At 39.1% G+C, this 22,101-nt stretch overlaps 2 protein-coding genes and 1 non-coding gene across 3 annotated transcripts; all 3 read left to right on the forward strand.

The window, feature by feature from the left end:
• Positions 1–383: 383 nt before the first annotated feature.
• Positions 384–20,827, forward strand: LOC134219840 (single-strand selective monofunctional uracil DNA glycosylase). The gene is made up of 3 exons (XM_062698713.1): positions 384–895; positions 1,010–1,273; positions 20,558–20,827. Exons 1-3 carry the CDS (start codon positions 431–433, stop codon positions 20,825–20,827), a joined length of 999 nt encoding a protein of 332 aa, XP_062554697.1. The 5' UTR covers positions 384–430.
• Positions 1,525–1,688, forward strand: LOC134208423 (U1 spliceosomal RNA). Its single transcript, XR_009978657.1, has one exon. It is a non-coding gene; the product is annotated as a U1 spliceosomal RNA (small nuclear RNA).
• Positions 20,828–20,893: 66 nt separating the features above from the next.
• LOC134219841 (tRNA-specific adenosine deaminase 2) lies at positions 20,894–21,845 on the forward strand. Its single transcript, XM_062698728.1, has one exon. The coding sequence runs from the start codon at positions 20,894–20,896 to the stop codon at positions 21,377–21,379; it is 486 nt and encodes a 161-aa protein (XP_062554712.1). The 3' UTR covers positions 21,380–21,845.
• The last annotated feature ends 256 nt before the right edge of the window (positions 21,846–22,101 follow it).

The raw sequence follows: 22,101 nt of genomic DNA on the forward strand, positions 1-22,101 counted from the left end.
CAAAAGTATGATAAAACCATCCAACGAAAAGCGATCAAACTAAATTAAAAATTTAATGCAATTGCATGTGATGAATAGATGCTTAAGAACAACTGGTCTTTTTTTCATTGTTCTGATATTATTCTTTTTATAAGAATTTTGGAAATTTTAACATCATTTTCTGTTAATTAGAATTGATAAAGTACTTTAATTTTTATATTACTGCCTACTGTTGGTTATTTTTAACGTGTAATGTTGCGTTCACAGATGACTTCACTTGTGAACGCGCAGTATAAACAAACAATTCTGTTTTGTTTTGATTCTCACGATTTTCCCGATTTTCCGACGGACTTAAATTTTGTAAAACTTTTTCGTTGATCGTTTCTGTGGAAATAAGTGTAAGTGTTACATTGATAGACAAAAGTTAATAAATATCAAAGTGAAATTTACAATGCTTCGTAAGAAGCTCAAATTGGCCGATGATCCGGAATTGGAACTAGCTGTTCCTCAGTCAGAATTCTCATTAAGTTCATTCACCAATCAACCGAAGCCTCAATTATGGTCCGCATGTTCATCAACTCCGCATCCTCAAATTTCACATCATCCTATTAGTGCCGATGACGTATTTCAACTTCATGATCCGGTACCGGAAACACAATCGGCCGTAAATATCACCCAACCGCAAACCTGGGAATCGGAGCAGCTTCCTCTGTGGAAACAAGTCCATCAGCTAGAGCTGCAACTGTGCGAAGCTTTGTTGCAGATCCCGTTGCCTTCCGAGGTCGCGGCCACATACAATCCGATTGAGTATGCAGCCGAGTTGCACTTGGCATATATGCAGCGTTTCCTGACTGGCCACAAACCGGTGCTGTTCCTCGGAATGAATCCCGGCCCGTGGGGAATGTGCCAAACTGGGGTGTGCTCTTCGTTTTCTAAATGCTGGGGTTGTAGCGATTGTCGTTACCACCCCTATCAATTTAATCAGTCTTCAACATTGATATGTATTCCGTTTTGTACTGTGTCCGTTTAGGTGCCATTTGGGTATGTTCCGGCCGTTCGTGACTGGATGCAGTTGCGTGGAGAAGTTTTCAAACCGATAGGTGAACTGTCCGTACGCCCCGTGGACGGTTTGCAGTGTACTCGTGGCGAACAGAGTGGCCAACGCTGGTGGGGTTTGTTCCAGGACCTATGCGGGGCTCCGGAAAATTTCTTCAGAAATTGCTTTGTATACAACCTTTGCCCGTTGGCGTTCTTCCACACCAGCGGACGGAACATCACGCCTGCCGAATTGAAGGTATGTTTATTTTATTGATTCACTTTTTCACACGTTTGTTATTCCAATTGGAATTTTGAAAATGAATGGCTTCATTTCGTGTATCAACGATCGTCTACTTGCAGGCGAAATTATTTTGCGTAAGCTTTTAAGACTCAGTTTAAAGCTTTAAATCTTATGCTTTTACTTACTGTTGGATGGATTTCATATATGCATCACTAGTGTACTACGTATGGCTGAGGTGTAGGTTACAATTCGATCCAATGATCAGCATACTTACCTGGCACAGAGGTTACCATGATCATCAAGGTGGTTCCTCCAGGGTGAGACTCGACCATTGCACTACGGTTGGGTTGACCTCTGCGAATATCCCTCATGTGGATCATTCGTGTGTGCAATTTTTGATAGCTGGGATGTGCGTGCGCGCATGTCCCATCGTTCACGTATAAAATATCATTTGGATACGAATTTAGAATATATATAAGATGTTAGATGACTCATATTCCAATTTATATGATATCACTAATCAGTAATCACAATCGCCATTTTGATTTTATTCTTTAGTTATTTGCATATTTCAACTTGTTTTTGTTTGTATGTAACTTATATTGGTCCTTCCTTAGACGCAAAACTGAAAGTATGCTCTTTTGCGGGAGAATGGGACTACCCACAAAAGAAGTAAAATTTGATGCATAAAAAGCATAAGTTTTACACATTTTTCCTGTTTTTGATGATGATGATGATGTATGAAGGGTCAAAAATGGGTGGGGTGGTTCCATTAGCAAAGACACTTATGCAAATTCCACGGGGAGTAGAGAGTCTCCTTCCAGAAGAAAGTTCTTACAATCAATAATACAATCAAGCCCTCGTTTCCCAGATTGACCCAATAGATGGGGAGAAGAGCCCGCCCTTTATCACACATTTTTCATCTTTTTATGCATAAAAGTTAATCATTTGTGAATGAAAGATAGTCATAATTGAAAAGAAAGAACGTACTTTGAAGTCATAATTGAATACTTTATAGTCAAAAGAGCATACTTTAAAGTCTTTTGTGTATAATTTTTTTTAACGTATTGCGACCAATTAAATCTGCTAAACGAAAGTTTGAGCAGAAAATTGAAGAGTTGTATCAAAGGTACGACCCGCAAATTGAACGTAGAATTACGTTGTAGTGCGATAGTGGATGCAAATTTTTATCATCAACATTTTATGCATGTTCATGCCGGATGACTAATAGCCGAAATGTAGACAATTTACTGTTAAAGTGCAATTTCAGCATTGGATGGCGAAATTGATTTTTTTCAATAGTTAAATGCATTGAATCAATTGTTTACAATAGTTGTGAAGAATCTTAGAGAGTTTATTCAAAAGATATTTTAGTTACTAGATAAAGATTGTCGCTGTCGTCGCTGTCCGGAACATCTTTTGCTGGCGAGGATAGGGGAGCTAAATGTCAAAGAAGGAAAATCCATACGATTTGACAGCTATGTACCACACATGTTTCGGACAGCAGAACAAAGGGAACCGAAGCGACAATCTTTATCTAGTAACTAAAATATCTTTTGTTTATTCGTTCTAAAACGGCTGAGTTATTGGCTGGTACTTCCTGACCTCTTTTCGTGACAATACCAAATCTGAAACTTTGGAATGACCCCCCTATCTTACCGAAGGACGTAATTCTACGTCAAAAATGGTTAATTTTTCATTGCGCTTGATGCGATTTGGCTAAACACCAATTAATCGTCAAACACGTGACTCAATTCCAAATAACTACCATTAGCTCAAAGCCCTATAAGATCAATAATTTTGAAATATGTAACACTCAGTTAAATTATTTGTCCATGTAGTTCGGCAGTGCTGGCAGAATAAACGATTTTTTGCATATGATTTATGTTGGATAGAGGCCTGGATAAGAGAAACGCGGATAGGTATGAGCCGCCTACAGCAGCCAACAAGGAATTCTTTGACGAGTTGCATCCGTTAGTGAACAAAGTGCGCATTTCTGTGGCCAAGTCTTGTCAAGCACTCGTTGCAGAGTATGCGGAGTCCGCTAAGGTGAATATGCTGGTTTGCGATAAAAAGGTTCCGGCGGTAGTGAAAAACGTTCTCTATGTACCAAAATTGGAATGCAACTTGTTTTCGGTACGGCGCATTGAATATAACGGGATGACGGCGAAGATTTCGATCGGAAGTGTTTCAGTTCTGAAGAATGATCATGTGGTTGCCACTGGTAAAAGGGTTGGTCAACTATACAAGCTGGGCATCGAGTTTCGTCAAGAATCTGATTAGGGCGCTGATAGATTGTGCAAAGTTAGTCATTCGGACATTTGTGGTCCGTTTACGCCAAGAACATGGGACAACAAGCGCTTCTTCGTCACGTTTATCGATGACTTTGTTGAAGATACGCATCATAGTAGCTTGCAATAAAATATTCAATCATAGTAATCTATCTGTATAAATGTCAGACAAATAAATTTCATTCCATTGTTCACCATCAACCTAGCTACACGCATTTTTCCCTTAACTCTAAGAGGTTGTGGACCCAGCTAGAGCTAGGAGTAATAAGTTTTTTAAGGTGAATCTAGAAAACTAGAAAACCGAAGCGAAAACTACTCTCAGTGGTCATTCGAAGTAGACATGTTATTGGTACGTGAAGATTTATGGAAGTACGTCGTTGATGCAGCTCCAAACCCGATCCCTAATGGATGGACTACAGGGGACAGGAAGGCCTGAGCGATGATTGCTTTTCTGGTGGAAAATGTCAACATCCGCTTATTCGAGGTGCCACAACTGCGAAGGAAACCTGGAGTCGGCTGAAAGAACAGCACCAGAAGACAATAATGTGCTCAAGAGTATCACTCACCTGCCAAGTCTGTGATAAGAAGCTTTCAGAAGGTGGAGACAAGGATATTATCAATCATTTAGTAATATGGGTTCGATCATTTAGTATTTTGTCAATAACTGATTCCAGAGGCTAAATTTCAAATAGTGTTGTGTGGTGGACTTCTAGTGCGAAGGTTTTTCTGCAGCTCTCCTGAACGGATCGATGTTTGAATTTCACTGCTAAAGGAGTTACGGTGCTAGTTGCTATACTTATACTAAATGATAACAAAATATGCAATCATTTAGTCTATGTTACTGCTACTAGCGCTATAGCTACGTTATTAGTGAAATTCAAACAACGAACTGTTAGGCAGAATTGTAGATAAACCTTTGCTCTGAAAGTCCACCATACAACACATTCTGAGATTTAGCCTCTGGAATGAGTTATTGAAAAACTACTAAATGATCGAAGGCAGATTACTAAATGATCGATAACATCCTTGGGTGGAGATCTTGAAGCACACATTTACGAGCTGGAGGAGCTATTCTCAAGACTCCAAGGTGTGCAGGTAAAGATTTGGGAGAAGATGTTCAAGTGGCGATTCTACTTTGAAGTCTTCCGTTGTTTTTCGAGAGCATCCGGACGGCGCAGCTGGTTTTGAAGGACAACGAATTGAAGATTAATTTCTTCAAATGAAAAGTTCTGGATTATGCTAAAAAACTACACTAGGCAGATTCCGTCGTCGGTGAAACTGCTCTCAAGGTAGAAGCTAAGAAGCTAACTTGCCATTGCTGTGGAAAAAAAAGGACACAAGAAGAAAGATTGTCAGCTATTCAAAAAATGAATCAGCAAGACAAGAACGGAAGCAAGTATCCGAAGTCGAAGAACAGGTTTAATAAGGACAAATCGTACGCTTTCATTTTGGATGGAACTTATCGGAGAACTGTGGACTGGATCATTGACTCTGGAGCAACGTCCCATGTTTGTTGCGACGAAACGTTTTTCGACATCCTGAAGTCAAGCTCAGAGAAAAGTGTTTTCCTCGCAAATGGTAAAGAAGCCAAAGTTCAAGGTGCTGGTTCCGTGAAGATTTTTTGCGTCGATTCTGATGGTGGTCGGACAATCGTAACCTTGTCTGATGTACTGTATGTCCCTGGATTGGAAATGAATCTCATCTCGGTTAGTAAACTGGTTGAGAAAGGCGCAAATGTCGAGTTTGGAACAAACGGTTGTAAAATTTTGTCAAAAAAAGAAGTTGTTGCTGTAGCGTTCAAGTATGGTGGCCTCTGTCGATTAAAGATTCACGGCGAGCAAGCATTGATTGCTGGTCAGAGTCATACGAAGAACTGTCAGCATACATGGCATAGGCGTTTAGGTCACCGAGAAGCAAGCATTATTCAACAGATCATCAGTAAGGATTTGGCAAGTGGAATTCAAGTACATGATTGTGGCATACCGTGGAAGCAGCATATTTGACGCAGGTCCAAACTTGACGCACTCTCAAATCAAATGATGCACAAAACCTATTTTCGCCAAAAATATATCAAGCTAGATAGCTTTATTTGCTCTTCTTCTTTGTATATATGGCATAAAAAGCATATTATTGATGAAGAATCTACGTACCCGAATAAAATATATGGAAGTCATACCTATAATGCGTCAATTTTTTTTCTTTCTTAGCCACAATGCTAAGCATCGAATGATCATTTTTTCACGCAAAATAATTTTTTTGAGAATCTTTTACCCCTACCTACAAACAGCTGAGCATTATTAGTAAGCTTTACCTTTTACGTTGAACATTGCAACATTCGAACGCATTTTTCAACCCAAAATGTTCTGCGTCAAATTTGGCTCACAATGCATTGTGATGTTCCTAATTAATCTTATCATACGAATAGACAAGGCAGTGCTAATAAACCTCAATAATAGTCATAGGAAAAGCAATATGTATTCATTAAGTTTTAACTAACTCTCAACTACTTTAAATATTAGTCAACATTGGATCATTCCACTGAGTGTCCGGCCCATGATAGTATGCCTTATGCTGCCTTCGATTTTGATGCGTTTCTTACTGGTATTTGGTAATTATGCAGTTTTTATATGCTAGTTTTGAAATTCGAGAAAACAATATTTTATAATAAATTAGTATCATATAATTCAATTTACTTTCTTTGTACGAAATTATAACAAGCCAAAACAAATAAACATATTTTCAATTTGTTACTCTGTCGCTTTCCTGTCGCTACTAGTCGTGCAACCCTGAATATGAAATCAAACAAAAATATGGCTGGCTTTCTCATATAAGCTTCAGTTTATGTTAATAGTTTATTGAAAAAATGTATATAGACGGGCAGCTCATATTTTTTTAAATACATCTGCCGGTCACGTAACACTTGCAGATTGGTGGCTTCAATGTGGTTCTAAAAGTGTTCATATACAAGTTGCGTTTTCTGTATCCTTCTCAGTTTAGACGGAAGCTATACGAACTTCTCAGTTTATAGATTCAAAATTGCAGATTACCAAAGAAAGTTATTTTTTTATTACAAATACAACAGACTATGGTAGGCTGGTTATATAATGAAATGTAAAAGTCAATCCTCCAGTAAATATATATTTTGACAAGATTCTTACACCTAAATGAGAAGCATTTTGAATGATGTGCAGGGTTCATGAAACTAACAAAACACTTACATGCCACAGAGCATATAACCTGCAGAACAAGTGAACAAAATAAATACCTCTTTGTATAATTAATTAACTTGTTATTTTATATCGTACCAAGTTCTATTACACTGTCTTTATATAATAAAAAAAGGCATTTAATTGATTGAGTTTTAACATAGTTTTGAAGTGCGTCAAATTAGGAACAAATTTGCGTCAAATAAGGAACATAGCAAAATTAGTGCGTCAAGTTGGGCACCTCAAGTACTACATAAAAACAGATTTAAAAATTAAGAAATAAACTTATATTTCGAAGTTTCATTATTTCTACACATTCTATAATAGTAGAAAGCTCGTTATGCAGAATATTAAGCGAATCCATATTGGAATTATTTTTTAAATAATGATTCTTTTTTAAATTTTCTTAACTGCGTCAAATATGGTGCCTCCACGGTACATGAAGTGTGCGAACCTTGCCTGGAAGGAAAACAAACGCGGAAGCCGTTTCCGAAGTCCACTGAGAAGAAATCAACAAAGGTATTGGACCTGATTCACACGGATGTTTGCGGCCCAATGGAATCGTCCTCGTTAAGTGGATTCAAATATTTTGTTACAATGATAGACGACCATAGCCGTTTCTGTGTACTATATTTTTTGAAAAAGAAGTCCGATGTACCAGAAAAGATTCAAGAATACGTTGAAATGGTTAAGACGCAACATGGTCGAGTTCCAAGGGCCACTCGATCGGATAATGGTGAATAGTACACAAGTGGTAGCTCTACGAAGTTTTTATCAACACAATGGGATTCTAGCGCAGTACACTACAAGTTTCTCGTCAAAATCCAATGGTGTTGCTGAACGTACCCTTCTGAGATGACAAGATGCTTGCGTAGGGACGCAAAACTTAATAATCGTTTTTGGGCAGAAGCAATAAATACGGTAATATATCTTCAAAACCTACTTCCGTCGTCATCTGTTGGCACTACTCCTCATGAAATATGGTACGAACGAAAGCCTGACATGAAGCATCTGCGCGTATTTGGATCTCAAGCTTATGTCCATGTCCCGAAACAACGGCGTAAGAAACTCAACCCTGTCTCCCACAAAATGACTTTTGTTGGATATTCCTTGGATCATAAGGCGTGGAGGTTCCTCGACATGAAAACGTTAAAGCTAACTATAAGCAGAGACGCAGATTTTTTGGAGCTTAACCTTCACGAAAGCAATACAGAAACTATTCATAGCAGTGAGAGAAAACTATGTGAATACGATTGAAAAGTATGTGAATACGATTTAAATCAACAAGAACCGAAATTCATTGATGAGCATGAAAACCCAGTAGCTGAAAATATTGAGCCACGATAGTAGATAGTAATCAGCTGGAGGAATTCGAATCCGCTGCGGAATCATCATTCGATTCTATGTTGAACCAAGATGTGGATGTCACTGTTACACCAAGGCGATCTGAACGGGCTACTAGAGGAATTCTACCATTTCGATATAGAGAGTCAACAGGTGCTGTTGTCAACTTGTAAGATGACCCACGTTCATACACCGAAGCGGTAAACGGTCCTGAGCGCACACAGTGGGATGCGGCAATACAGGAAGAATTGGAATCGCTGAACGAAAACGGAACTTGGGAAATAACTAGCCTTCCGTCAGGAAGAAAAGCTGTTGGCTGTCGCTGGATATTCAAACGAAAAATGGATGAAGATGGTGTAGTCGTTCGTTATACGGCTAGATTAGTTGCCCAGAGTTTCACGAAACGCTACGGTTTGGACAACGAAGAAGATTTCTCACCGGTTGTGTCACAAGAAACGTTCCGGATTCTTTTAACGATTGCATCTCGTGAAAATCTACTCGTCAAGCATGTGGAGTGGTGAGTTACAAGAAACCATATACATGAAGTTGCCTCCTGGTTTGCGAACGTCGAAACCCAATATGGTTTGCTGGTTGAACAAAAGTTTATACGGCCTCCAGCAAGCTGGTCGTGTGTGGAATAAAACGCTGGACGACGTTCTTTTGAAGATGGGTTTTGTTGCGTCTATGGCTGATCCATGCTTGTACAAACTGATAACGAAGAAGCAGAAGGTTTTTATCGCAGTTTATGTAGATGACATGGTATTGGCTTGCAAGAGTGATCAAGAATTTGAAAGTATAATCGCTGCGTTAAAAATGAGGTTCAAATTGTCCCTGCTCGGAGATCTGAAGCTATTTCTAGGCATACATGTAGAGGTCACGGAAGGATGTTTTTTATTAAGTCAAACTTCTTATATTTGCAAAATCGCTGAAAAATACGGATTAACCAATGCCAAGCCATCATCAATTCCTATGGATCCAGGGTATATCCAACAAAAGGAGGAGGATTCTGAGAAACTTCCAAGGAATGATAAATACCAAAGCTTGATTGGAGCCTTATTATATGTTTCCGTGATGACCAGACCTGACATCGCCATTGCAACATCAATTCTGGGAAGAAGTAAGCAATCCATCCCAAGCTGATTGGACTGAAGCTAAACGAGTTGTACGCTGTTACGGCGCCCCCCGAGATCTACGCTTGCATTTGGGAACTAACAAGGATTATCTGAAAGTTTTCGTTGATGCTGATTGGGCCTAGAGATGTCTTAAAATCCCGATTAATCGATTAGTTACTAATCAATTACTCTTGATTCTTGTCGATTATTGAATCGATTAACCATTGTATAGTAATCGATTCAAAATTAATCGATTATCACAACGATGAATCGATTAATCGCAGTAATCGATTAATTTGCGACATCCTTTATGATGTCGTAAAATTCCGATTAATCGATTACTAACTAATCGATTACTCGCTTCTTCTTGATTATTGAGTCGATTAATCCTTGGGTAGTAATCGATTCAAAATTAATCGATTATCGCAACGATGAATCGATTAATCGAAGTAATCGAATAATTTGCGACATCTCTAAGGGCCGGCGATATAAGGGATCGAAAGTCTAATTCAGGCTACATTATCTTTTTCGGAGGTGGATTGATCTCATGGGGCGCTCGGAAACAGAATTGCGTGGCGCTGTCATCAACCGAAGCTGATATTGTGGCATTAGCAGAGGCCTGTCAAGAATTGCTATGGCTGCAAAAATTATTTGATGAATTCGGAGAAAACAAAAAACAAATCACCATTATGGAGGACAACCAAAGTTGCATACTACAATTGGAAGGTGAATGAATCGAAAAAAGAATCGAAACATATAGCTACAAAATATGCATTTGCAAGAGATCTGAAGAAAAAGGATATTATCAAAATAGAATACTGCCCAACAACTGAACAAACAGCTGATATGATGACTAAACCCTTGTCAAGAGTCAAACTACAAGAATTCAGAAGCAATTCTGGATTAAAGTTATTCAAATACAACGCTTGAGGAGGAGTGTTGAAGATACGCATCATAGTAGCTTGCAATAAAATATTCAATCATAGTAATCTATCTGTATAAATGTCAGACAAATAAATTTCATTCCATTGTTCACCATCAACCTAGCTACACGCATTTTTCCCTTAACTCTAAGAGACTTCAGTCATTTTACGGTAGTTTAGTCGCGATCGCGAAAAGGCGCGATCGATGGTCCACGAGGCAGTAATGGACAAATCAATGTGGGGCGAAGCCGTATTGACATCAGCTTACGTGAGTAACTGGCGTCCTACATCAGCACTGAAAGAGAAAAAACACGCCGTATGAGGTATGGTATGGAAAGAAACCCAACAACGATAAAATGCGAGAATTCGGTTCTGCAGCTTACACCTGGGTGCCAAAAGAAAAACGCAGTAAGCTGGATTCCAGGTCAGAAAAGAATATTATGGTTGGTTATAGGGCACTGCACGGAAACATCTCTTTCTCTTTCGTTCTTCATAAATTTTGACGTTTAGTGGCCTTGTTGTTTTCTAATTTCTTTGCAGCGAGAAAGAGACAAAGCAGTACGTGCAGTGCCCTATACGACGAACGGTTATCGAGTATGGGATCCACGGAAGCGTAAAATTACCATTGCACGAGATGTTGTATTCGATGAACATCGAGGTGATAGTGCTGTCGTACCAAATTGCGTCAAAAATGTTCTTTATAGAAATGCAGAAACTGAAGATCCAGAAGTTGACTTGGAACAAATTGGCTCTACACCGGAAGAACAAGTTACCAACGAGCAGCATGAAGATGCAACGTCGGACGTAAATGAAGATTATCTGACATCTGATGAGAACGATGAGGCTGATGACACCGCGCTCCCTTCGCAACCAGATAGTGTTGACTGTTCAACAGTATGTAACACGAGGCGCAGCGAACGGGAGCGCAAACTCCCCGGTAAGTTTCTTAACTTTATTACCGGTTTGAGAGGGCTGATTGTTCTACAGGTATTTCTGAGGACCAAGATGATTCGACGCTGGCGTTTGCATTGAACGCTGAAACTTTTGTGGAAAACCTGCCGACCACAATTGACGGGTTGCGACGACGAAGCGATTGGATAAACTGTAAGAAAGCTATCACAAGCTAGTTGTAGTCGCTTAATAAAAACGAAACATGGGAACTTGTCCCGAAACCACATAGACCGCGTTTTCAAATGGACAGCTGCAGGAAGAAATTTTCATGCGACAACCCGAAATTTTCATGCGATTCCCCAGGCTTGTGTGTCGTCTCAAAAAGGCACTTTATGGATTGAAGCAGGCCCCACGGAGCTGGAATTCGGAGTTCCATAATTTCATTCTTCAGCTTGGCTTCCGACGTTCGAATGTGGATAGCTGTCTCTACTGGTGGCGTAAGGGTAACAATGTAGTATATCTGCTACTCTATGTTGACGACCTTATCTTAGTGTCCAACTGTTTGGATATAATTGCCGATATAAAGAAAAGGTTATCTGCCAGGTTCGAGATGACGGATGTTGGTGAACTGAAGGTGTTCCTAGGACTCAATATCGAACGAAATCAAGCGAATGGAACGAAGAAAATCAGCCAGCCTAAATAGGAAATGACGGCTTTGGCAGGTTTTGTTCTATTATTGGCAGGGGTTTATATAACCAATATTGTGGCCCAATTTCATAAAATTTGGTCAACAAAACCCCCTGACAGTAATAGAACAAAACCTGCCAAAGCCGTCATTCCCCCTATGTCTGTGATTTGCTCAAGCGTTTTGGTATGGCAGACTGCAAACCCATGACGACGCCGCTGGAACCAAATCTTAAGCTGCAACGATGTGAGGAAACTGATAGTGCTTGAGTTACCTGGCACTTTCAACGAGACCGGATACCAGTGCTGCGTTAAATTTCTTAAGCCGATACCATTCATTCCCAACCAGAGAGCACTGGAGTCATCTGAAACGGATTCTCCGGTATCTGAAGGGGACGATGAACTATACGGTTTGCACTTTTGCAGAAAAGAAAGATCCAAGCCATTAGCAGGATATGCTGACGCTGACTGGGGTAAAGACTCGGACGACCGGCGTTCTCAGGTAACGTGTTTCAAGTGTTTGATGGGACAGTTTCTTGGATGACCCGCAAGCAAAGCACCGTTGCACTGTCCTCAACTGAAGCTGAGTATGTTTCGCTCAGCCACGCCGTTTGTGAAGCGATCTATCTCAGAAATCTTATACTTGAATTCGGTATCACACTTGATCATCCAGTGGTTCTCTATGAAGATAATCAATCTTGCATATGCATTGCCCACGAGCCGCGTGACCACAAAAGGATGAAGCACGTAGATATCCGCTATAATTTCATTCGCGAGAAGCTGCAAGACGGTACGTTCAAAATCCAGTACATTCCGACAAAAAAATCAATTGGCGGACTTGTTTATTCGAAGTGCTGAGAACTAAGCTAGGATTATTCGGTTGAGCAGAGGTGTTGGATAGCAACCGAAGAGTAGTAGCATAGCAACCTAGAATAACAAATTATAGTAGGCATAAGTTTTTCTTAATAAAATATTTTCACTTCTTCCAATGTAACACACATCAGGATGCTCTTTGTATACATTCATAGAAAACTTAAAACTATACTCTTTCTTTTATTTTCTATTCTATTCAAAATCTATTGCTTTTAGGTTGTCCAATTTGTCCAAATAAATATATTTAAAAAAGCTGAAAAACACCTTCGTTTTCAACGATAATTTTGTTTTAGAGGTTATGGGTATTCAACAAAAAATCAAATTTGTCTTTCACGATTCTCAAGATGCACTAGAGTAGTGATGATGAAAATTTGTTTCACGATTACACATTAAAAAACCCAGATTAATCCACCTAGCGGTGATGGCGCCTTTCTCGCGCAAAAAGGTAATGAATGTAGCCTTTACGCTTACACCTCGATGATGTACAAGAAAGGCAAAACAGTTACACCGTCTAATGTTATGATAGAAAATTTACACTATTTTTTTGACGTAAACTACGTCTAAGGGGAAGACTCAGATATAGGGTGTAAAACCGAAATTTCCAAATTCGAGACCGTCACGAAATTAGGATAGATTTCAAACGCTAATAGCGTCTTTATCTTTCGATGGATTTTCGACATTTGCTTATCAATCGATTCAGAAACTCTCCAGCAATTTGCCAATTATATTGATACTATTGATTATCAACGTTAAACTATTGAAAATGTTGTTTCTTTCCAAACCGGGTGAAAAATTCAATTCCGTTCATAAATCCCCAACACGGACATCAGATTGCAGTAAGGTACGGGCCTTTTGATCCACTGCTTCGTTTTCCCTGTGTATAAAAAGCCCCATGTTTCGCGTGCGCGCGTCATTTTCATTCTGGATGTCACGGCGAGCGGACCAGGGCGTCCAGAAGCGGTCACAGTGACAACGGCTGTCTCAGCGGTGTGGTGGTGCGGATGAATTTTTTTCGGTCGGTGGAGGTGGCGGTCGTGGAAGCAGCAGCACATCATTTTCATCCGTGTCCCATCTTCGGCAGATCTGGCAATCGACAGCGTTCGTTGAGCCGAATCATCGGATGGCGGTCGCGCAGCTCAGTGGCTGCTGATAAGGCACATAAGTGGCAATTAATCGGTTCTTTTCAGGACCATCATTATATATGGGAGGAAGGTTAAGTTGAAATAATTTTCCTAAAGTGCAACCGTTAGGAACTGGAAAATTCTTCGGTGAAATTTTCTAGCGTAATTCGGAGTTATATGATTTTAGTGATTAAGAATGTTGATATTAGACGAACTTTCTTCATAGAACAAAGCATAATTGTTTGGCATCGGTAGCGGAATCATAGCATTAGTGCCGGTCTGAGCATAGGCTGTCATCGGAAGATTGCTACAGCAATTTATTCACTAATGTGACGTTTGCAATGATTTGGATGTTGTCGGTACAACATGAAATTTTCCCGCGAGACTCTAATTTTTTATTTTTCCTGTTGATGATTGAAAAAGAAATCGGTTCCGAGATGAACTTTATTCAAAGCGCAACGCTAACGTCGGTAGTTGAATCCCAAGAAAGTATCGGAAGGAGACCATGCAAACAATTGATTCGCATTATGACCAAAAAAAAATTGTATGGCGTCAGTATTGATGTTTGCTACAGATTTTTTGACGTAAACTTCGTCTAAAGGGAAGACTCAGATACAGGGTTTAAAACGGAAATTTCCAAATTCGAGACTGTCACAAAAATCAGGATAGATTTCAAACGCTAATAGCGTCTTTATCTTTCGATGGATTTTCGACATTTGCTTATCAATCGATTCGGAAACCCTTCAGCAGTTTGCCAATTCTATTGATACTATAGATTATCATTAATGCTTAATTTTTTTTCTTACAACGAATATGATTTTGAAAAAGTATCACCGGCGCGTGCTTACTCGAAATCTACATGCTGATACATTTACAGTTACATCAAACAACTGAAAACCGAAATACGCCACTCCAAAATTACGAGGTGACAATGTTAGAAAAAGACAAAAGATAGGAAAAATAACACGGTGTGTAGTGCCTCCCCGAGTCACCTTAACGGAAGATCCTTTAATTACGGAACGCAAAAATTAGGCATTTTCAACCCTCCCTCCCCCCTATGTAACACTTTTTGTATGAAGCATCTAAACATTATGTATGGGTCGTCACACTTCGCCCAACCCCCCTCCCCCCTCTAAGCGTTCCGTAATTTGTGGACGCTCCCAAGAGCCACTTTCATTGATGGTAGTCGATCGTTAGTACTTCATATCAAATATCATATCATATCATAGCATATCAAAGAATATTGTGGCCAAATTTCATAAAATTTGGTCAACAAAACCCAATAATAGAACAAAACCTGCCAAAGCCGTCATTCCCCTATTTCAGACAAGAAAATTTAATCTGAGCGCTGCTAATGTTGATGACGACGACCACGGTCTGCTCTCCGCGACATCTCGAACGAAATGGCTCGCGCGCGGAAGAGCTGCTTTCTTGTAATCAATAAAGTTGAACCTGTAGCCACGCCCCTTTGGGGGTGTGACGGATACACAATATTTGCTGTCATAGCGGAGAACAAATAGGCGGGACTAATGAGCCATGATTATAAGAAAACTGCTCTCCCGCGCGTGCGTGGCATTTCAGCACCTAAAAGCTCATGGATGAGTTGAATCATCGTATGTTTTCTGTATGTATGTAGAATCACGAGCGCGCGTCAAACGGAGAAGCTGCAAAAATGTTTTCGCATGGATGACTATCTACCAAAAATTATAAGTCTTTCTCTGAATCGTGCTCTCGTGATTCTACTACCGACGGAAAACAATCTGCTATCACCAAGCAATTAAGTTTTACTTTGATCAAAATTCATCTCGCCTCAAGTTGTGACTTAAGAGCTACTTTCATTGATGGTAGCCAATCGTTAGTAGAACTTACGGCTTTGGCAGGTTTTGTTCTATTATTGTCAGGGGTTTTCTGTAACTAATTATGCTCAAATTTGGCCAAAACATTATTTGCATATCAAAATATTGTGGCCAAATTTCATAAAATTTGGCCAACAAAACCCCTGACAATAGAACAAAACCTGCCAAACCCGTCATTCTCCCTACTTCAGACAATAAAATTTAAACTGAGCGCTGCTAATGTTAATGACGACGATCGCGCGACCCACACCATCGCCCGGAACAAAATTTCCGGTAGGAGCTCTTCTTGTAATCAATAAAGTTGAATCTGTAGCCACGCCCCTTTGGTGAGTGTGTGACGGTTGCACAATATTTGCATTCATACCGGACAACAAAGAGGCGGGACTAATGAGCCATCTTTATTGATTATAAGAAAACTGCTCTCCCGCGCGCGCGAGGCATTTCATTTGAAATGTCGTGGAGAGCGGTTCCAGCATCGGCGGAGTTGCTGAGAGAATGAATCGGTTCTTCTCAGGGCCACCATTATACAAAGGAAGAGGCGGGGCGAATATTATTCAAAGAGCAAATTAGCCACTTGGCGACGCCATAATGTTGCCGTCCGTAGCAGAATCACGAGTGCGCCCCGGGGGGAGATTCTATATAATATGAATTCGTATGAATGGCATCAGTGGCAGCCAAGTGAAAAATGTCGGGAGTGAATCACAAGCGTGCGTCGGAGGGAGTTGCTGGAGTAAATATATTCATATGAATGGTAAATTGGTAATGTGATCGCATTTTGACGTGAACTACGTTTAAGGGGAGACTCTGATACAGGGTATAAGATGAAAATTTCAAAATTGGGGACCGTCACGTAGTCATGTAAGATTTTAAAAGATAATCTTTATCTTTTGATGGATTTTGAGATTTATATATCAAATGAATCAGAAACTCTCCACCAATTTGCAAATGTTATTGAAATTTTGATTATCAACGTTAAACTAGTGGAAATTTCAATTCCTTCCAAACCCAGTAAAATTCAGACCCAATCAATAATCCTGCAACCCCAACACGGACATCAGGTTGTCATAAGTTACGGTCCTTTTCGCCCATCGCTCCATTTCTCTATGCATAAAGGCTCGTGTCTCGTGTCTTTCGTTCGAGCATTCTCAGAGAGCGGACACGATACTTCATTTGTAGCCTTGAGCCAGCATTGGAGGCGATTGTCGGGTGGAGACAAAGGCATCCCACAGCGATAGGCGGCAGTCAACGATGGTGGAGCGACGGTCGGGACGGCAGCCTCACTGGAGTGAAAATTTTGCCCGCTTGCGGTCCAAGCGACAACGGCTGCCGCGTTGATGTTGGTCGCGTCGTCAATGGTGGAGCTGCGGTAATTGCGGATAGTGAATGGAGTCATTTAAAGTAAATCAATTCTTTGGAATACCATCATTACCTTGGAAAAATGGTGTTAAGCTGTGAGGATTTTCCAAAGTGCAACAACTTGTGACAGGCACACTCTTGGCGTTCAGTAAAATCTTCTAGCAAGATTCTGAATTTGGTTATGTGCTGTCAGTGATTTCCAATGCGTACCATTGAGAAAAATAACAATATAAAATTGGTCAATTGGAGACAAACTTCGGTTAGTTACGCAGAACTTCGGTTAGTTAGGAAATTTAAATGCAAGGATGATATCAGTAGCAGTCAACTAAAATTTTCATTTTTGCTGTTAGGGATTGGAATTGCACATTATCGAAGGTTAATCGGTTCTTTTTAGAACCAAAATTTTATACAAAAGAATATTAACCGAAACTAATTTTATTCAAAGTGCAAATTATTATTTGCAATAGAAATACCCTAATTAAGTTAAGCTCATTTAGAAGATTTTTCAAAAAATAATAAAAAACAATGAAATTGATTTTTTCAAGTGAAAACCCTAACAAAATAAACAAACAAAACTAAACTTCTCATATTATATAAAACTCGAGAATTAAAAAATTTTGACTTAGTTACATGAATATCAGCTACTTCCAAAATGTAAATTTTTAATTGTCGTATCCAACAAATTTTATGTTTTGAATATTGCTCGACACCAGTGTTGTCTCCAAAGTAATCAAAAGAACAATTTTGTAATATTCATGAATTATGGGTCTTGCTAGGTTCTTCATTTCACCAAACGGTTTTACGTTGTTTACGTCGGGCGGTCGTGTCTTGTACACAACCCTTATGATTTTTTTTTTTTTTTTAATCTTTATTTAAGTGATTTTTCTTAATATCTAAAGAGTTCATCACTGAAAATTTACACTAGTAGACGACAGATGGCGCTGCTAAAAGTTTCTCGAATTTCCTATGTTCGAATTTTGACTTTCGGACAATTTCATAGTACTATGAAACTGAACGAAGAGCATACTTACGCCTAAATGCGTGCAACACGAGCATATTTATAGTACGAAGAAACTCTTAATGGGAAGCCACGGATAAAATATTCATAGATGCAAGGCATTTTTCATAACACATTATTGTTCTATGTGACTATGCTTCATCACTATTTTAATATTATCTATTTTTTGCAATTTGCAATTATTATGAAATTTAATAGTGATCAACAGCGTTTTAGTCTCTGTCGGATGCAACTTGTTGCAAGAAAATCGGTTAAGAGTTTCTATGTGAAAATTTGGCTAATGTTTTTTATGGCATTTTGTGCACACACACACGCACACACATACACACACACACACGCACACACGGACAGACAGACATTTGTTCAGCTCATTGAGCTGAGTCGAATGGTATATAACACTATGGGTCTCCGGGACTTCTATCAAAAGTTCGAATTTGGAGTGAAATGATAGCCTTTCGGTACAACTTAGTTGTACGAGAAAGGCAAAAATTTGTGACATTATATGAGATTTAGCTCCGGTAAAAAAAATTTTTTTCCAAAATTTCATCTGTATTCTTGTTTACGGACGAACTATACTTTCAAACGTCAATAAGAATATGGATGTTTGACTAATATAACTTTGTTTATATGTTCTTGGAAAACTGTGTTTAAAATTAAATCGTCGAATGGTTTGAATAAATGCGATACAAAGGATATGTTTAAAAATTGTACATTTGCCGTAAGTAAGAAACGAACACTTTTGCAGATTTCCAAGTTCTTGTTCACAATTCCTTCCAAAAAAAATCTGTCGGAATAAAATATGTTCCCAAATTGTACAGCAAATTCATTGGGTAAGCAACCAAGTGCAATCAAATGTGCAGAGTGAAATATATCAATTTCGAAATAATTTAGCAGAGTAGTTTACAAAATGTGTGCAAAATCAAGCATGCAATTGCTTCGAATCCATGATTTTGCACATATTTTGTGGACGTCCTGTAACAACTCAAAATAGGATATCACAAAATCAAGTACACCACATTCTCTCTTCCATCAACATTCTACTGTCGCCAAGGAATTATAATTTGCACTTTAAACAAAATTCAACTCGGCTAAACCTTCGCTTTCACAAAATTGTGATCCTGAGAATCAATTTATTTTCAATGCCTCACAAATAACTTTCTTGCGTCGCAAAAGCGGTTAATTTGCACTTTGCACAAATATTCTACACACAACATTCTTCCCTTGTATAAAATGGTGGTCCTAAGTGTAGTGTAGAAACCTCGTCCGGGTCACGACAATAACGCAGCCGGTAGAATTCAATTTATTTTTTTAAAGTTGGTTGAGCTCCCTGTCCTTATTTGTTGGAATCGGCGACGGAAGGGCAGAGAAGTAGGCCGGGAGGCAAAGAACTGGGGTGAGTAGGAAAGAAAAGGTGCAAAACAAAAGAATGCTAGCGTTCCCTGACGGAAGGGCAGAGGAGTAGGCCGGGTGGCAAAAAAGAGGTGCAAAATAAAAGGCACAAAACATAAAAGCTGAAAAAAAATTAAGAAATGCAAGAGAAAAAGGCAGATGAACAAATGACAAAAAAAGGCACAATGAGATAAATGAAACTAATAGGCAAAAGAGTTTGCTAAACGAAAACGTTAAGCGACGGAATGAAAACAAAAATGACGAAAATGATTAATGGTCAGGTGAATATAAAATAAAATTAGAATTTTGGATTGGATTTTGATTGAATTTGGATTAATATTGTTTAGGAATTGGATTGGCTTTGGGTTGGATTCTGATTGAGTTTGGATTGTTTTAGGATCGGATTTGGATTGGATTTAGATTGGTTCTGAATTAGATTTGGATTAAAATTGGATTGAATTTGGATTGGATTATAAGTGGTTTTGGAACGGATTCAAATCGGATTTGGATTGTATATGGTTTGGATTTGGATTCATATTGGTTACAAGTTGGATTTGATTTTGTTTTGGATTGAATTTAAATTGGATTTGGATTTAGACTGGTTCGGAATTGAATATCAAATGGTTTCGGATCGGATTTGGATTGGATTCGAATTTAGATTGGTTCGGAATTGGATTTGATTTGTTTTTTGGGTTGGATTTGGGTTGGATTCGGATTGAATTTGGATTGTTTTACGATCGGATTTGGATTGGATTTAGATTGGTTCTAAATTTTATTTGGATTAAAATTGGTTTGATTGGATTATGAGTGGATTTGTAATGGATTTGGATTATTATTGGTTAGAAATTGGATTTGATTTGGTTTTGGATTGAATTTAGACTGGATTTCAATTTAGGTTGGTTCGAAATTGGATATCAAATGGTTTCGGATCAGATTTGGATTGGATTCGAATTTATATTGGTTGTGAATTGGATTTGAGTTAGATTTGGATTGGATTGAAAAAAAAAAATCAATCAAACTGAATCTGGTAACAATAAGTGTGTACTCAAAAAAATAAATTGCGTGGCAATAATGTAGAAATACAACAATGTTTGTAAAGAAAGAATAAGCTTTAGAAACGTTAGAAACGCTATTGTCGTAATCATCAAATCCTAAAATGCACAAATCAGCATTAAACACACTCAAAATATTGTTCAAACTATTTTCACCTTATTGCTTGATTCCATATATTCCAGGGAACATCCAAAACTCGCATGCAAGACGTCTGTTCCGAGTTCCTGCTAAAAGCGCTCCATTTATTTGGCCCCACAGTGATCGTGTCCGTCGGTCGCTACTGCGAGGATCGAGTCAAACTACTGGTCCGACAGAACCTACTGGATCGCGACCGTGTCAAACTGCTTTGCATACCACACCCGAGCCCACGCAGTCTGAACAATACCAACTGGGCGGAAAAGGCTCGCCAGTGGCTTGTGGACAACGGAGTCATGCCGTATCTGGTGGAGTAAAATCGATTATAAATTGGCAATACGAGAGAGTACAAATCATTTTATCTGCAATTTTGTGTGTTTGGTATGGAGCATTTTATGGAACAAGCCCTGGAACAGGCACGCAAAGCGGAACATCTGAAGGAAGTCCCGGTGGGGTGTGTTTTTGTCTATCGTGGTGAAATAATCGCCAACGGGTGCAATCTGGTGAATGAAACGAAAAATGCAACACGCCATGTGGAATTTATCTGCATCGATCAAGTGCTGGAATACTGCAAGACTAATGGCTTGAAGCATGCCGACGTATTCCGAGAAGTGACCGTAGTGGTGACGGTTGAACCGTGTATAATGTGTGCAGCGGCACTGATCGAGTTGAATGTACATGAAGTGATCTACGGATGCAAGAACGATCGCTTCGGAGGCTGCACCGTGCTGAATGTTCCGGGGTTGCTCAAGACTAACATTCCCATACGTGGTGGAGTCAGAGCAGATGAAGCAATGGAACTGCTTAAGGAGTTCTACAAAGGAGAAAATCCTTCAGCACCCGTTCCTAAGGTAAAATCAAAGAACTAAGTTAGCATTTGTTTTATTTTTATATATTTTTCAACAAAAAATAATTATTGGAGTTTGTCTTGATCCGAATAACACCTATACCTACTATACTTTTTTCGTATTGTAGTTTTGCCTTCATAGTACATTAGTACACTACATAGTACGTTAAGAATCAATTCAAAAACCAGGAGACCCATAGTTTAGTAACCAATAGACTAACCCTTAAATGTGCAATGTTGTTTTAAAACAACAAACCAAAAATAAGTTAAATGTTAATGATTTTAATGGCTGTTTTCGTTAAAAATATTTTCGACGATTTGTAAAAAAAATCGCCTTACGCCTTTAAGGGCTAAGTTCGATTGTTTGTGTAATTGTACATTAATTTATTATCAAAATTATAGCATATGTAAATATAAATTCAATCAATTAACAAGATGAACCAATGTTCCTTATAATACAGAGATATACGCAAGCGCAAGGTAATACCGACCAAGTGCGACTCATTTCTTCTCGTGCTTGTCGAAGGTCAGTTTCAATCCCTCGCCCTTCTCTGTCAGCCAGGGCCGGCTCCACGCCGTAATTTTGTACTCCTGCTGCGTTTCGTCATCCTCGAACACGATGTAGAACGTGTGCAGTGATCCGGCAACTACCTGATGGGTGGCACGCAGGATTTTATACTTGCGTCCTGCGTGAGCCCCGGATTGAACCAATGCTGCCTTAATGTACTCGTGGTGCTCAGGGTG

The sequence above is a fragment of the Armigeres subalbatus genome, chromosome 1 (assembly GCF_024139115.2).
Source record: "Armigeres subalbatus isolate Guangzhou_Male chromosome 1, GZ_Asu_2, whole genome shotgun sequence".
Taxonomy (NCBI): domain Eukaryota; kingdom Metazoa; phylum Arthropoda; class Insecta; order Diptera; family Culicidae; genus Armigeres; species Armigeres subalbatus.